The sequence below is a fragment of the Nannobrachium achirus genome, assembly GCF_963921795.1.
Source record: "Nannobrachium achirus genome assembly, contig: SCAFFOLD_427, whole genome shotgun sequence".
NCBI classification, from domain to species: domain Eukaryota; kingdom Metazoa; phylum Chordata; class Actinopteri; order Myctophiformes; family Myctophidae; genus Nannobrachium; species Nannobrachium achirus.
Genome location: NW_027664671.1, coordinates 1 through 18,926, shown reverse-complemented (window position 1 = coordinate 18,926; position 18,926 = coordinate 1). Strand labels below are relative to the sequence as shown.

General features: G+C 40.3%; 1 protein-coding gene across 1 annotated transcript; it reads left to right on the top strand.

Annotated features, from left to right (window-relative positions):
• Positions 1-3,012: 3,012 nt before the first annotated feature.
• On the top strand, positions 3,013-17,753 carry LOC308280866 (nuclear factor 7, brain-like; the record flags this gene model as incomplete). The annotated part of the gene is made up of 3 exons (XM_080755181.1): positions 3,013-3,028; positions 15,613-15,738; positions 16,522-17,753. 3 exons carry the CDS (start codon positions 3,013-3,015, stop codon positions 17,751-17,753), a joined length of 1,374 nt encoding a protein of 457 aa, XP_080611307.1.
• Between the last annotated feature and the right edge of the window lie 1,173 nt (positions 17,754-18,926).

Below are 18,926 nucleotides of genomic sequence, written 5' to 3'. Positions count from 1 at the left end.
GCATATATATATACCTTATTTCCTTATACTTACGGAAGTATTCTTGAATATACTTCCCTCATTCCTTTAAGAATACCTCGACTTTGAGACTTACTGAGCTGGATTGAGGTTTATGTCAAAGATTTATAATGTGATGTCAGGGGAAAAGGGACCAGGTCCTTGAATGCTGAATTTCCTTCAAGCATTTTTTGCATAATAATAATAATATTTACAAAACAATAACATAAGTTTAGTCATCTGTGTGTACATGAACACAGATGGGAAAAGTGCCCTTTCGTAGCATGAACAAATCACTTCATTCTCTGAAAAGAAATCACCATTTATTGCTTTTCTAACGTTATCCCCAAAGCGAATGTCTTTTTGTTTTCGCCTTGGCCGAGTAATAAACGATTTCTTTAAGCCAACCATTTAATTTGACTTCGGGCGGCTGAGCTTCTAGTTTGATCTAATAGAGAGAGAGAGAGAGAGAGAGAGAGAGAGAGAGAGACAGACAGAGAGAGAGAGAGAGAGAGAGAGAGATGGATTTTTCTTTTTTGATTCTATCCACAACTTTCCAACATCCCATCGTGCATTGCGCAGAATGTGCAGGCAGCTTCCGGCGCCGCAGCCGAGAGTGATCTACAAGCTCACAACGGTTGCATCTGCGACGAGACGTGAGCTTGTATGTCAGCTGTTAACCGGAAGTGTCCCGCAAATAATGCTACAGTAAATTCTCACGGAAAAACAGGTGGATACAGTAATTTAATACTCAAAATATGGGTTTGATTTTAAAATAATCAGAGTCATGCGACACATACAGTACGTGTGTTTTGGTACTTGACTTGACAGAGAAAACATGGCGCGCAGGTCATCCATCAAACACTTCCATCAAACGCCATCATGGAAATATTATTATTGAACGACGAAAACCCTGATCCCATCCTACCGATGCCTCTCTTTTCAAAGGTCAGAGCAGCACTTTAAAAGACATTAACATGGCACCAAAACCTTCTTTCTGGAAATCTCTTGTATTATTATTATTATTCATTTTGAATTATAAATGCAGAGTATCTTGGCAGGCGGGGAGTAGATTGATGTAGCGTGTAGTGAAGAGTGAAGAAGAGTAGACTGAAAAGATAAAAGGACAAAATGAGTCCTGAGAGGAGAAGGAAAGCAGTGGAGTGGAGTTGGAGCTCGGCTGCACTCTGTCGAGGTGCCAACTTGAACCTCGTGCACTCGTTCGTGGCCATGTATGGCCTACTTGTGCGCCAGCAGAGGCGTGATATCTAAATGTAACGGCAATCTGGCAAGTCCCGGAAAAGACGCGCTGTGATTGGCCAGGCGTCATTTGAGTGGCAGCCTCGCGAGGCCCCTCCCCTACGCAAGGCTTTTCCTCCCCTACTAACACAGACAGAGTGCCCTTCTCAGCACCTGTACCTCCGTGGCTTAGTGGATTGGTCTCTAGGATTCCAATCCATGCGCCCTGGGTTCGTATCCCAGTCGTGCCACTTTTTTCTGGCTACACCCCACACAGGTTAGGTTTAGGGTTAGGGGTAGAGTTGGGTTGTCTAAAAGATAACATGTAGACATAGCGACATAGCGACAAAGCGGCTCAAAGGGACTGTAGTGCCTTGGACTGCTGGAGGCCAATCACAAGCTGCCAGGGTGGGGCTTGCCAGATCGCCGTTATGAGAAAAAAATCACGCCCAGCAGAGTGCGCCTTGTTATTTATATCAAGTCGCACTTGTTGATGTTGACGTCACCAAGAATACTTGTCTCTCATTGGCTTTTGATGGTGACATCACCGGGAATGCTGGTCTATGATTGGCTACGGGCGTAAACACAAACAGACACGCGACAAGCTGGCGCAAGTAATGACGGTGTGCACTGTAAAATCCAGAGTGTTCATTCAAATCAGAGAGCGTACAAATGGAATTGGAAACACGACGGTCCATTTGGTACCATTTGTACACTCTAATTGGGAGTTCCTCATGGATACACATGAACGCAGAGGATTTTGTCGTGTTATTTGCTCCGATACTTCTTCATGATTCCTCACTCCTCGCGTGTGATTATTGAACTTAATTAACATGCACCGTAAAAATAAAATAAACATGGGACCTTTTTATATGCAATCCTCGCAAAACAAAAGAGTCAAAAGAGGTCACTCTTTTAAGTTTTTTTCCAGGAGAAAAGTCAAGGCATCCTCTCTCATAAAGCCTCACAAAGGTCAAAGGAATTTACGTATATCTATATATAGTATATATATTTTACGAAAGATGGAAAACTACAAATATATTCTAAAGTATATAGATATATTTAATATAGTATGAATAACCATATTTATGTCATATGATTTAGAGTATTCAACCATATATCGCGGGTTGAACGGGAAAGTTATTAAAGCTACGTAGAAATATGCAAGACAAACACAGCCATGTGGAGCTGCTGAATGGTACAAGGTGGGCACTCCTTCGAAAGTGGGACGTTACAGTGGAACGCGACGTCACCCCCCCCCTCCTCCCCCCTCCCCTTAAACACAGGGGTTTACTTCAAACGCATCCTGAAGCTGATCGGATTCAGCTTGGATTGTGCACAAGCTAAAGCATTAAAGAGAAATAAAATAAACAAAATCCAGAGGTATGTGCAAAGCGTTGAAAAGAAAATGGCCAATATACAAGCTCACAATGTAGAACCTGTAGATTAGGCTATTTTCGCCCTTTTCAACGTGTGGCACCGTTATGCGATTGAAGAATAGAAATCGGGGCGCGAGTGGTTAACAATGGGATGACATTTATATAGGAAATGTACATAGAAAGTTTTATATAACAATTATCCACATTTATATCAGGGTACCCTTTTTGTATGCATGATAATTGAAGTGAAAGCCGCCATTATAACTTGGGACTGTGGGAAACTAGCTAAACCTGTAACTACTGGAATAATGTGCAGTGATCATTTCTTCGGTTGGAATTGAATTGGAATCATAGCGGTCACGTACAATGAGTATAGTAGCTGCAGGACTTGGCCTCGATGGCAGAGGTGTCAGGTGTGGACTAACTGTGAAGTCTTTGAGGGTTTTTGAGCGAGCACTTTCTTATTCTTCAGCCACTGTTGTTGTATAAACACTGGACCTAATTCAACGGACTATCTTTTACCCCCCTATCAATGTATCTGAACTGAACTGTGCAAAGATGAGGACTATAAAGAGGATCCGTAGACTAGAATGTTTCTACTAAGCCTAGCTGAGTAATGCCACGGGAGGCATTATTATGTACTTTCGGCCAACACAAGACGCAATAGGCTTTATGTACGCAGCAGCCATGTTGGAGAGATGTTGAGTCTCTGCTCACTTCCTTCAAGGGTGCAATGATACTAACGAAGGCTCTGTTCCGTTTAGTGTAGCACAGTGGTTCTCAAACCTTTTATTTCTAGGACCCCCATAACTCTTGAGTTATTGGGGTCTGAAATGAAACCAAATGGACTCATAAGGGTCCATTTGGTTCCATTTGTAAACTACATTCTCAGAGTTATATACCTTTTAAGGTGTCATTTGGAACACCCAAGGAACCACAAGGGTCCCTGGACCACACTTTGAGACCCACTGGTGTAGCAGAGTGTTTCCAGGGAGCCAACATGCATGTTTGCTATGTAAGCCATTTACCATGAGAGGGAATGGGTTGTTCGCTGATTTACCACTGTTTCAGGGTTGAAACAACGCACAACCCTCGAATGGTAAATTGCTTTTCTACCACTTCTACCATATAAATGAAAGAAAACACAGTTGCAACTTGCAAGGTTATTTAGTTACAATCAACTGCAACACAACAGTGGGTGGGGTCCCTGAGCCAACTCAAGGTTGTTGACTGATTTACCACTGTTCTAAGCCAATCAGAATCCAGTATCTGAACATATGACCACAAAAAGTGGTAGAATATCAGGTTCAGCACCCTGACCTGACAGACTCTGTTTGACCAGAATGGAGCATCAGTATTATTGGTAACACCTGAGAACAAAGTAAGAAGAGACCCCAGCTTCTCTCCAAAATGGCTGCTATTGCATAATAGCCTAATCAGGGTTCTGTTGAATTGCCTTGACAGAACTCTGGTTTTCAGGGTTGGAAAAATAGAAAAGGGTGAAATGACAACCCATCTCGTTAGTTATGGTGAATCACTGAATGGTTTTCTCGTTGGGTTTCTTATAACCACCTGTAAATACAATGCAATATATTATGTTTCTGTTATTGTTGCAGTGCATCCTGGACACAATATGAACTCTGGTGGGTAAGATGATGATGATGAGGATTCAGTGAACAGACCCGACGTATCTTTACTCGCAAGGGCATTATTTCACTAAAAGCACTGACCTGAAATGTGGTTTGTTGTCTTTGAGTGTGAATAGACAATGTGTTGTTTTTAGTTTTGTTTCGTTTTCTCAGTGTTTCTTTTTTTAATTGTGTTTTTTTTCTCGACAGCCATGCTCAACTATTTATACCGTTTATCCCGGTGTATGGCCTTTTCCTTACTCAAAGGAATCAATATAAATGCTTATATGGCAACGCTCCCGGAGCATGATAAATGTTTCTTGTTCCCGGTCGTTATTTTTTGACTGTAAGTGTGAAAACCATGGGTGCGTTCGGAAATGCGCACCGGGTGAGTGCTCAGTGTAGTGAGTGCAGTGGGTGGTAGAGTGCATTCAGTGTGGCTTACAAGTTTACGAACGACCAGATAAGAGGCAACTGTGTGCTTTTCAGTCGGAAAACGTTCTTAAAAGCAGCAGTTGCTAACGTAATTTAATTCATAACATTGGCCTACCTGCTGTTAGTTTACACGTTGATGCGTGTGTAACAATAAATCCCAAAGGACCAATAGAGCAGCAAATGGTGCATTTTGTTATCATTTCCTACGCCATTGTTCACAGCTGAGAAGTGCGAGACAGACGCCGCCATACAAACCAACCAATCAAAACACCGCACCGACGCACCACACCGTCAAACCCCATCTTCTGAGTAGGGTCGGTGAGTGCGTGCACTCAGCACACCGGTGCGCCGCGCACTGGATTTCCGAACGACAGCGCACCAAGTGCACCGAATAAACGAACAACAACATGGCACACCAGTGCATTGAGTGCGCATTTCCGAACGCACACCATGACAGTCTGAAGTTAAATGAAGTTGAATTAACTAAATCAGGGTCAATATACAATGATCATTTACCAATGATTTCTACGGCGATATTTAACACATACATGGTGGCTATGTGATTGGATTACCCATTCACCTCGCGGTCCTCGCCTGACTTGATTGAATTGAGATATTTTTAGGTCTCTCTAAAATGCCTTGGCTTCAAATCAGCCAAATGGTCACATGAGAGCTGAAAGATTGTCACGTCTAGTCAATAGAATCCCTCAAAGAAGACTCAATACCTCTTTGTTTTTTGTTTCCTACATTTTGTTCTTAATTATCAATTCATTTTTTTCACTAACACCATTATTTTCGAAGGTATCGAAGGTATTTCTAAGTCATTTAGGGAATTAATTTTAAATAAAATCAAATAAATGTCACTACGTCTTAAAACATGTTTAAGACGTTGTAAAAATAGCAGATCTACAAACTCCAATGAGCTTGTAGATCTTTCTACCACATCTACCATATAAATGAAATAAAACACAATTGGAACTTGGAAATGCTACAACTGCAACACAACAGTGGGCGGGGTCCATGAGCCAACTCAAGGTTGTTGACTGATTTACCACTGTTTTAAGCCAATCAGAATCCAGTATCTGAACATGTGACCACACAAAGTGGTAGAAGCAACATTTTAATGAACATGGTACATGACATGTACTGTGAATGTCAGTACTTTATATAAGATAAAACACTGTGGCTCATTGTAATTGCAAGTTACAAAGAGATGGTACCTGTTTATTTCAATCCTATGTTCAAAATAAACACCCACTGTTGTAAAGATAATGTGTTTTAACAATGACATTCTAGAGATTTTAGGGTTGCTCTCCAAACATTGGATAGAACAGAGACAGACCAACACTCATGGACTGAACACAGTTATTCCCTTTTGTTAGATGTCTTTTGGAAATTGTTTTTCTTTTTCTTTTTTCTTGTAAATACTATGGTGGATAAAGCGAGGGAGCTGATATTCAGAGTATGGCATTAACGAAAAAGTCGACAAGTCGACTTCATTACACAACTTGACTCCCACCATATATATATATGTGTATATATATATATATATACTTTCTATTGTGAAAATAGCAGATCTACATGCTCACAATGCATGTAGATCGGCTATTTTCACAATTTCTGCCTCTATATATTTGACAATTTGGACAATGTTTAATTTGCTATTATAGAGTCCTTAAATTGTCACTTTAGAAATGTGCAGATACCCTCTATACACTTAAACTTTATGTTGGTTTGTTTACAGTTGAGTGAGAAAACAATGTGTCACATTAAGTTAATCATCTGGGGACCCCCCCCAAAATAATTGGGGGGGTCGTGTATGATGCGATGACGTCATCAAACGATAAAGTCGACTTCAACTCAGCTTTTTGCTGAGTCGAGTCGACTTGCAGAAATCACAAGTCGTTAATGCACTAAGTGTGTACAGAGTGTGTACAGGGGAAACTGAAGGGGAACCTTGTATAGATTGTGTTTCAATTGTCTTGCCTTGTACTTTCTGATGTAAAAGTGTTTTTAAACCTAGACGATGACAACAGCCAACATATACAACTTCCTTTTTATCATATTTTTATTGTTATTATAGCTACTATAATAATAATTATTGTTGTTATTATTATTTTGTTTTTTTTTGCATCATTGACAAGTCCAGCTGGTTACTACGAAGGGATTTCTTTGTACGACGATGCAAAGAAGCATTTCTTGTACTGTATCAATTATCAAACCTTCTCAACTTTGTTAGCATGGGTATGAAACTGTGACTGTGACGACTTTAGATGTAAATACTTACTCCTTTTTTCCTACTCACTTAACTGCTGTGTTGTGGATTTATGATTAAAAGGATACTACACCCAAAAATGGACATATTTTTTTGATTGATTACTTTTTTCTGTGTTGCTTGTTGAAATAAAGGAAAGAATAATAGGCTATTACAGTATTCACTTCAAGTGGATCAAATATTACATTCAAATCAAATCTGCTTTCTACAATCTTTATTGGTGAAACTTTCTTTCAGATGGATGCATATTAAACCTGCTCTATATGTGTTTTTCCTAAAAAAATAAATGCATGCAAGTAATTAAATCAATCAAAGTCAGCCAAGATGTCCACACATCAGAATGTGATGAAGATGAAGTGAACCAGGGCGTTTAGCACGAGTAACCCTGCCTAGAGTCTATCGTCCAAAGTCAAAAATCTTGGGAAAATCTTTGAAAACCCACAAAGGATTTTAAGTCATCATTTTCCGATAGTGCCCACCTTTTGGTATGCTGTGTAGCTCGCCGAGACGAACGTGTGGATATGTGACACATTGCTGTTGGGACCCAATTATTTGTTTAAAATGACCCAAGATTGTAGTCAATATAACCCAACTTGGCTAAGAAAATAGTCGATCTATCACCCAATTGTGATGGACTATTTTCTAAAATAGAACATTCTGCAAAATGAGTACTTTTTACTTGTGTCAGTTTCTTTAAGACTATGTTGATGCCACTACTTTCATACTTTTACTGAAGTAAATATAGCAATGATTACTGTCACAATATAGAGCTATTCAACACTGTTACTGAACAAACACTCTATAGCAATGATTACTAGTGTCACAATATAGAGCTATTTAACACTGTTACTGAACAAACACTCTGTAGCAATGATTACTGTCACAATATAGAGCTATTTAACACTGTTACTGAACAAACACTCTATAGCAATGATTACTGTCACAATATAGAACTATTTAACACTGTTACTGAACAAACACTCTATAGCAATGATTACTGTCACAATATAGAGCTATTTAACACTGTTACTGAACAAACACTCTATAGCGATGATTACTGTCACAATATAGAACTATTTAACACTGTTACTGAACAAACACTATAGCGATGATTACTGTCACAATATAGTACTATTTAACACTGTTACTGAACAAACACTCTGTAGCAATGATTACTGTCACAATATAGAGCTATTTAACACTGTTACTGAACAAACACTCTATAGCAATGATTACTGTCACAATATAGAACTATTTAACACTGTTACTGAACAAACACTCTATAGCAATGATTACTGTCACAATATAGAGCTATTTAACACTGTTACTGAACAAACACTCTATAGCAATGATTACTGTCACAATATAGAACTATTTAACACTGTTACTGAACAAACACTCTATAGCAATGATTACTGTCACAATATAGAGCTATTTAACACTGTTACTGAACAAACACTCTATAGCAATGATTACTGTCACAATATAGAGCTATTTAACACTGTTACTGAACAAACACTCTAGCAATGATTACTGTCACAATATAGAACTATTTAACACTGTTACTGAACACACACTCTATAGCAATGATTACTGTCACAATATAGAGCTATTTAACACTGTTACTGAACAAACACTCTATAGCAATGATTACTGTCACAATATATAGCTATTTAACCCTGTTACTGAACAAACACTCTGTTAGGTAGAATTATGATACATAATTCTGTGATTTGTGTATGAAGCTCATATGACCATATAAGATATATTATGAACTGAACTTACAGTATAGGACCACATTTTGGTCGGATACTGTAGGTTCAGGCTAATAGATTACAGGTCATGGTAACTTTGGTTGCCATGACTATAATCATGTTTTGGTTTATACTGTATGTCACTAGTGGAAAATGACCAACACTACGTGTCACTGTCTTCCTTGTTATGATCTGGGAACAAATGAATGAGTCCCACGATCTTATACTGTCATAACCAATGTTCCCTCTAAGCTGCGCGCATGCGCGCCCGCGCACAACTCAGGACGCTGTCGCGCACGACAAATCTTCGTAGCGCACGGCAGATTAACACCAATAGATTTGTGAAACGCAGCAGTTGATTATTTTGTGTACTCAGACTCTGTCTGCCTGCAATGTTTAACATAGGCAGCGCTAGGTCTGTCTCTCTCTCTCTCTCTCTCTCTCTCTCTCTCTCACTCTCACTTTCGGTGCCTTGGCTGCCTCCCCCCTCTCGCCAAATTCTCTCGCTCTCGCTCTCGCTCTGTCTCCGTCACTCGACTCGATTCTCGCTCGCCTCCCCCTCCTCTCTCTCTCTCTCTCTCTCTATCTCTCTCTCTCACACACACACACACACACATGCACGCAGGCATGTGTGCTAGACAGAAACTTCTTCGGACTAAATTGTTTTATTGCCGTCATAAAGCAACAGCGTGGCTGTAGGGAAGGCTACCAAAACAAAACAAACGCATGTGCTTTGCTTCGCGTATCAGAAGCTCAAGGACCATGGTTGCTAATGTGCAGTTTCATAAAGAAATCCCCCTCCTGTGCACAGCAGAGATTAGACCTACAGTACACTACTCCTCCATCCAGCTTCCAGGTATGAACTCTATAAACTGCTATATTTCTCTGGAGCTGACGAGCTTGGCGTCTCACCTTCACGAAGAGTTACAGTAACAAAAATAACTCCAGTGTCCAGTCCTGTAATGGATTGGTCCCAAATTGGGTCTGGGGACCCCCGGGGATCTTGAGGTAGTTCCAGGGGTCCCCAGCAAAAGTTAGGAACCAAATGGACCCTTATGTAACTCAGAGTGTACAAATGGAACCCCACACAGTTAAATTAACTTGTTGATTTTATAAAAAATATAAATTGGCTTAGGGAGAGAGTCCACCTCTCTGTAAGGTTATGGGCTAGCTTAGGTCATATTATGATTTAATGTTTGGGAAAGCAATCTACAAGGTCAAAAGCCAGTGTTAATTTAAATTGAGTGTGAAATGGTAGGCCTATACCAAATTTTCGCATGCATGCTTACATTGGCACTTTGGCACATACAGTAGGCTACACATAGTGCTTTTGGACTGTATTTTATTCATAATAATGACACTTCTTTAGATGTGTTAATGTCAATATGTCAATGTATTGTTATTTTGACTCATATTTAGGCCCATTGTTTGTATTGTATTTACACAACATGTTGTCAACATGTGTATATATATAAGATAGATAGATTTATTATCCCCAGGGGGAAAATCAGTCTGTAGGCCTAATACTGAATACTAATTGATATAAAACCCTTTTTCCCCCGTCTTTTTAAATTTAACTGTCCTATAGTAGCCTACAGTTTATTAACAGTAGTCGAACCGCTATTACTTATTCTGTAATTAAATTTGAATAAGCCATAACTTGACATGACTTGACGCACTGACGCAGTATACACTCGTGCACTCGACATATTTGCTCATCAGTGCTCAAGTTGTGCTCAGAAGGTTGGAGTGTTTGCTCAGACCGAAAAAAAATTAGAGGGAACATTGGTCATAACTGTACTCTTTATATACATGTTAACTTCCATCTTGGAAGAGAGAGAGATTTAGAAAGCTACAACTATGGTTGTCTGCCTCTCTTCAAATACAGCAATCTAAGATATACAGTCCTTTGGTCTCTGTTTTATTTTGGTTATGGATTTATATATATCCATACTTATTTAACTTAATTAATAATTTAACACACTCTAGCAATGATTACTGTCACAATATAGAGCTATTTAACACTGTTACTGGTCAAACACTCTAGCAATGATTACTGTCACAATATAGAACTATTTAACACTGTTATCGAACAAACACTCTATAGCAATGATTACTATAACAATATAGAGCTACTTTATTTAACACATAGTATCCTCTAATAGAAAGAGAACACAAACAACGTTAAGACAACCTTAAAAAGACACTGGTGTGGAACTCCTGGTTCACTGGGATGGGGTTCAATTCCCTGCGGTGTCCTGCTGTCAGATAGTGATCTATCTGTCATGTTGTCTATCAACCTGCTGTCAGATAGTGATCTATCTGTCATGTTGTTTATCAACCTGCTGTCAGATAGTGATCTATCTGTCATGTTGTTTATCAACCTGCTGTCAGATAGTGATCTATCTGTCATGTTGTTTATCAACCTGCTGTCAGATAGTGATCTATCTGTCATGTTGTTTATCAAACTGTATCATGAAAACTGATAGATGACAGACTGATAGATGATTGAAAAATCTAGGATTGCATTTGTCGAAAAAAAAAGTAGGGTTCCAGGGGTCGCACTTAATTTCATATCCACGAGTTCGTCTCGAAGAGCTATACAACATACTAAAAGACGTGTGCTTAAAACCCATTGGTTTCCGAGTTGTCGCACTTTGAAAAATCTAGGATTGCATTTGTCGAAAAAAAGTAGGGTTCCAGTGGTCGCAAAGCAATGTGCCACACATCCACACGTTCGTCTCGACGAGCTATACAACATACCAAAAGATAAACACTATCGGAAATTTAAGACTTAAAATCTATGTTTTGACGCCTTACTATAGTCTTATGTAATTTTGGGGGTTTTGAAGACAATCTAAAAAAAAAGAATTAATTTCATATCCACGCGTTTATCTCGATGAGCTATACAACATACTAAAAGACAGGCGCTTAAAACCTATTGGTTTCCGAGTTATCGCACTTTGAAAAATCTAGGATTGCATTTGTCGAAAGAAAGTAGGGTTCCAGGGGTCGCACAGCAATGTGTCACACATCCACACGTTTGTCTGGACGAGCTATACAACATACCAAAAGATAAGCACTATCGGAAATGTAAGACTTAAAATCTATGTTTTGACGCCTTAGTATAAAAGTCTTATGTAATTTTGTGGGTTTTGAAGACAATCTGAAACAAATTAATTTATTTCATATCCACGCGTTCGTCTCGAAGAGCTATACAACATACTAAAAGACGTGCGCTTAAAACCCATTGGTTTCCGAGTTATCGCATTTTGAAAAATCTAGGATTGCATTTGTTGAATAAAAGTAGGGTTCCAGGGGTCGCACAGCAATGTGCCACACATCCACACGTTCGTCTCGACGAGCTATACAACATACCCAACGATAGGCACTATCGGAAATGTAAAACTTAAAATCTATGTTTTGACGCCTTACTATAGTCTTATGTAATTTTGGGGGTTTTGAAGACAATCTATTTTTTTTTAATTAATTTCATATCCACACGTTCGTCTCGAAGAGCTATACAACATACTAAAAGACAGGCGCTTAAAACCTATTGGTTTCCGAGTTATCGCACTTTGAAAAATCTAGGATTGCATTTGTCGAAAGAAAGTAGGGTTCCAGGGGTCGCACAGCAATGTGTCACACATCCACACGTTCGTCTTGACGAGCTATACAACATACCAAAAGATAAACACTATCGGAAATTTAAGACTTAAAATCTATGTTTTGACGACTTACTATAGTCTTATGTCATTTTGGGGGTTTTGAAGACAATCTGAAAAAAAATGAATTAATTTCATATCCACACGTTCGTCTCAAAGAGCTATACAACATACTAAAAGATGTGTGCTTAAAACCCATTGGTTTTCGAGTTGCCACACTTTGAAATTAAGGAGAAAGTAGCAAAACATTGCTAAAAAAGTGGGGTCCCAGGGATCGCATAGCAATGTGTCACACATCCACACGTTCGTCTCGACGAGCTTTACAACAAATGTTTTGACGACATCTTTGGTCGTCTTCGAGGACTTTGACAAAAAGGTGGAAAATCTTGAGTTTCGACAAAATATCAGGTTTTTAGATTCTTTGTTCTAGATCTATAAATTCTACGTGTTCTAGATCTATAAATTATGTGTTCTAGATCTGTTTTTTAGATTCTATATGTTCTAGACTAGAGCTATACATTCTGTGTTCTATATATCTATAAATGCACAAATCTACATACAATTTATAGATGATATAGAACCAGGACAGAAGAATTAGAATGAAAGAAAAATGAATACAGTTGTATGACCAACGCCTCAAATCAACATTCCTGTAAGTGCAATCAGCAGGACACCGCAGGGATTTGAACCCCATCCTAGTGAACCAGGAGTGCCAGACCAGCGTCTTTAGCTTCTTGACGTATTTACAGGTTGAAGACGTAACTATTAGACTTTTATGACACTGGACTATACACCCTATGTGCTAAGACACTGATAGAAGAAAATATCTTTGCATTAAATACATACATAGAATCCATCCATCCATCCATCCATCTTCAACCGCTTATCCGGAATCGGGTCGCGGGGGTAACAGTTCCAACTGAGACTTTCCAGATTTCCTTATCCTGCGCAACTTCCTCCACTCCCTCTGGGAGTATACCGAGGCGTTCCCAGGCCAGTCTGGAGATATAATCCTTCCATCTGGTCTTAGGTCTGCCACGGGGTCTCCTCCCAGTGGGACGTGCATCGAGGACCTTCCTAGTCAGGCGCTCGGGGGGCATCCGTACTAGATGCTATACATAGAATGCATAAGATTTAAATATATTTTAAAATAAAATGACATATAACATTGAACGACAGCCGGATAGAACACAGAACTATGCAGTAGATATAGTAAAAACAAAAGTAAATTAAAAAAAATAAACAGTCCAAAAAATATAGGTAAATACAGAGAAGGGTCAGGGGAGGCTGGGCTAGGTTTGTTATTGCCAATTGCGAACGGCTGCCGCCTGAAAGTGGTTTTTCAGGGTGATTTTAAACAATGCTAGGGAACCACACTCCTTTAAGGCCTTCGGTAGGGCGTTCCACATTTTGGTTGTATAGCAGAGGAACGAGTTTGACCCTTTGTTTGAGTTGACTTTGGGTTGAACGTGATCTGTGGCGCTACCGTTACAATCATTTACATCAACTATCTAAATATTGAATCAAGCAAATTAAAATCTGTCCAGGATGTTCATAAAAGCCTGATTAGATGATAATTTTGACAATTTGGACAATGCTTAATTTGTCATTTTAGAGGTACTAGAAGCTCGGCCGCCATTAAAAAGTCCTTAAATTGGCACTGTTTATAGTTGAGTGAGAAAACAAAAGTGAGGGAATTATAACTCCCAAAAATATGCTTTAAGTAGCATGTTAGGGGTATAACTAGGTGTGGCCAAAATGTGGCCATATTTTCCCAAATATGGAGATGACTGACATCTGACATAAAAGGCATAAGAGGGACTGTATGATGTCATAGACGTCATACTGTACTGTAATTTGCAAATGTGACTCGCGTTGCGACAACCACACTGGTTATGGGCAGTGGCGTAACGACCCCCCGCCAGGCCCCGACGAGAGATTTTCACCAAGGTAAAAAGGTGCGTCTTCAATTTGGGTTTGAAGATTTCGATAGAGGGGCTAAGCTTTTTGTGGAGTGGGAGATTATTCCAGAGTATAGGTGCGGCTACGGAGAAAGCCGAACACCTTTCATTACGAAGTTTGAAGGGGAAACTGAAAGGAGTTTCTGGGTGGATATGATAAGTAACCTGGTGATTGAGCCGTTCAAATTAGTTTGCTTGGGCGAGACGGGTGGCTGAGGTTGGTCCAAGGCTGTGCTAAGGTCGAGGAGGAATAAAATAGCACAGCATCCATTGTCAACAGTTAGAAGAATGTCGTTCTGCACTTTTAGCAGTGCCGATTCTGTGCTATGTAGGGTTCTGAAACCAGACTAAAATGTGTCCAGGATGGTGAAAGAATTTAGGGTAGTTTAAATCACAGAGGATCATGACATAGCCTCGGAAACCCAGGCTTTTATGTTGGCGATCAATCATGACCTAATCAATCACCATGCACCAACAAATCGCTTTTTGTATCCCTGGCCTGGAGTGTAGATACAAGGACAAACATAGATATGATGACACAACCCATACCAAATGATACCATTGCACATAACTGTCCTATTGATTACCACTGTTAGGACCAAATGGTCATGGCATGATGTAACACTGCTGTCCCACCTCTCCTGTTGTTTCTCAATCAAATAATCACATTTGACACACTGACACACACACACACACACACACACACACACACACACACACACACACACACACACACACACACACACACACACACACACACACACACACGCACACATCACACACACACACACACACACACACACACACACACACACACACACACACACACACACACACACACACACACACACTGGTAAGCGTAAAAGTTGGGGCATTACATTTTGTTTGCATCGGCATAAACATAAATATTGTAAGCTTGTAGATCAGGCCACACATTTCTTTTTGGACAATGTTTGACCAGTTTTTATTATACAGTTTGTTAATTACTTTTCATGCAGCAATTATCTTTTTTTTTAGGTATTACAAAGTCTTATAAGTCCTTATACAGTCACTTCACTGTCAACAAATAATTTGGGGACCCCCCCCCCCCCCTGGGGTTCGTGGCCCACAGGTTGAGAATGACTAGCTCCTCCCACATTCACTAGAAAGGACACGATGTCATGAAGTCTCTTCATGTGACCACTATTGACACATTTAGAAACTCTCTCTACCGCACGTCTCCCGAGTGAGGCAGGTCACGGCCTGCTCTGTGACAAGAACATTGCGTTGTGCTGCATAGGACAGAACCGGCATAGAACCACCTCCAGCGAGCTGACATTTACACCAGCTGCCACTGCCTGCAGATCCACACCAGGTGTGGGCCAAGCATCCTCAGCCAAGCTGCTGACTCTACTGGACCTCTTAGGTGAGACGAGACAACTGCCTTCAGATCTGCTGTTGGGCTCAAGACTGTGCTTGGCTTGCTGAGCTTCCTCAAATATTAGGTGAGCACAGCAGTAGATATGTTATTTATTATCATTTATATTATTTTAGTTCTTTCTCATGGCATTGAAGGTTTTTCAGCGCATTTCTGCGTACTGATTGTGCCCTATACTATACCATACGCAAATATGTTACTGTTAAAGCCTGGTTAATAGTGATGGAAAAAAGTACTCAAATGTTTTACTTCAAATGTATAAAATGTATAAAAGAGGCAGACCTATTGTACTGTAGATCAGCTATTTTCAAATGGCGAAAATGTACATAAGGCTGAACTGGTTAATAAATGTTTTGTAATAATCAAAATCTATCAACTATTAACTAAAGTTTTCAAATTATTGTAGTGGAGTAAAAATACAATGTTTGCCTATGAGATGTAATGGAGTAGAATTAAAAGTACTGAAAATTGGAAATACTCTAACAAAATATTGTACTTAAGTACAGTACTTGAGTAAATGTACAGTACTTAGTTACTTTACACCACTGAGCCTGGTTCTTTTCAAAGTTTCTTCCTGTTGAAGGGAGATATTTCTTGCCACCGTTGCAGAGCGCTTCCTCATGAGGGAATATTGGTCTCTGTAGCTACATGTTAAGTCTGTTGAGATAACTTGTCATGATTGGGGACTATCTAAATAAAACAGATTGATTGATGCTAATACTGTTGTTTCCTCTGTAACTCACAGCCAGTCCACTTCAAGAGACATTCCAGAGGAGATCTGGGTTCTACTGGCAGACAACATGGGCTGCCTTTTGACACACTTTGAGAACGCGTTAGAGGAGAGACGACAGAGCCCTTCGTCGTTGAGGTTGGATGTTCTCTGTGCTGCACATGGCGAGAAGCTCCTTCTCTTCTGCTTGGATGACAAACATCCGGCATGTCTTGTGTGTCGGAACTCTGAAAAACATGCCGGGCATGAGTTGAGACCCATCGACGAAGCTGTGCGACACCTCAAAGAGGAACTGGCGGAATCACGGAAGCCTTTAATGAAGAAGCTGGGGGTCTTCGATGAAGTCAGAGCAAATGACGATCTGACACAAAAACACATCGAGTTCCAGGCCCAGCACACAGAAAGGCAGATAAAGGAACAGTTTAAGAAGCTTCGCCAGTACCTACAAGACCAAGAAGAGTTTAGGATCGCTGCGCTGTGGGAGGAAGACGCAAAGGCGATTGAGGAGGAGCAGCGCAAAAGGAGGGCGACCATCCAAGCCACCGAGGATCAGCTGAGACTCGACGACCTCTCATTCCTGCGGAACTACGCGGCCACCATGGCAAGAGTCCAGCGCTCACTGTCAGACCCGCAGCTGCTCTCAGAGGCGCAGGTAGATGTGGCCAAACACCTGGGCAACCTGACCTTCAGAATCTGGCACAAGATGAAGGACTTTGTCTCTTACACCCCGGTGATCCTGGACCCAAACACCGCCTATCCAGAACTCGTCCTGTCTGACGACCTGACCGGCGTCAGACGTGGAGAGAAGCAGCGGCTTCCCGACAACCCGGAGAGGTTCAACGACTTTGTCAATTTCCACGTCCTGGCTCGTGAGGGCTTTAACTCGGGTACTCACAGCTGGGATGTTGAGGTGGGAGGCAACAGATGCTGGGTGCTGGGGATGTTATCAGAGTCCTGCCAGAGGGACAGATACATTGGAGGAAGATACTGGGAGATAGGGTTCTGTTCCGGTGCTTACAAAGCGGTTTCCTCACCAGGGTCTCAGAGGGATCTCTCACTTGACCACAAGCCCTGGAGGATCAGAGTCCAACTGGACTGGAGTGGAGGAAAGCTGTCCTTCTCTGACCTGGATTCCAGCACAGAGCTACACACCTTCACGCACACTTTCACCGAGACGCTCTTTCCATACATTTGTAACGGTGATGATGACGAGCTTCTCCCTCTGACGGTGTTGCCAGGAAAGATTTGCGTCACTGTGGAAAGCTGCAGTTAAACACCAAGAGAGTGAAGCTAACAAAAAATAGCAAACTTTAGCTAATGGTGTTGCCAGCTCCCTGAAATGAATTAAGATAAGGGATCTTATATATACCGTATGTGTGTGTGTGTGTGTGTGTGTGTGTGTGTGTGTGTGTGTGTGTGTATATAATATAGGCCTATACCGTAGGGCGCAAGTTTACCATGAAAACCGGCACATCTTGTCCGCGTATCTCTGTCTGTAAGTCACGCCTGAAACTGTGGTTCCCCTAACACCTCACTGTGACATCACAGGCGATATCACAGGTGACATCACCTATGTAAAAGGTTCAAGGAAGCCCAATAGCCTACTGTATCTGACTCACATGGGTTTCACAGTATCATAGCATTATGAACATGTATAATAAACGACACCTCATAGCATTATGAATAATTTAGTATAGTCTAGGCTTTTGAATACAATGAAGTCATACACAGAAATTCCACACCTGTTTTTTTTCCCCCTTTTAATTCCTGGTATAATATGACATGTTGGATAATATAAAATAGAGTAAAATACTAAATATAAAAATGTATGCAAAAAAAAACAACACAAGTACAATATACAGTCACTTTTAAAGATCTCTCTCTCTCTCTCTCCCTCTCTCTCCCTCTCTCTGTGTGTGTGTGTGTGTGTGTGTGTGTGTGTGTGTGTGTGTGTGTGTGTGTGTGTGTGTGTGTGTGTGTGTGTGTGTGTGTGTGTGTGTGTGTGTGTGTGTGTGTGTAAACATTCCTGCAAATATGTACAAGGTATTTAACTGATTCAGGTTGTATCTATATGATACTGTAGAGTAGACTTTCTTCAAATACAGTATGTACAATATTACATTCTTATGTCAGGGAACATGGTAGGGATTATTGAAATATGTACAATGTCTTACTATTTCACGTTACATTCTTGGGATAAATATGTACAATGTCTTACTATTTCAGGTTACATTCTTGGGATAAATATGTACAATGTCTTATTATTTCAGGTTACATTCTTGGGATAAATATGTACAATGTCTTACTATTTCACGTTACATTCTTGGGATAAATATGTACAATGTCTTACTATTTCACGTTACATTCTTGGGATAAATCTATTACTATTTCAGGTTATACAGGATAGGGATGTATTGAAATACATACAATGTACTGTATTACTATT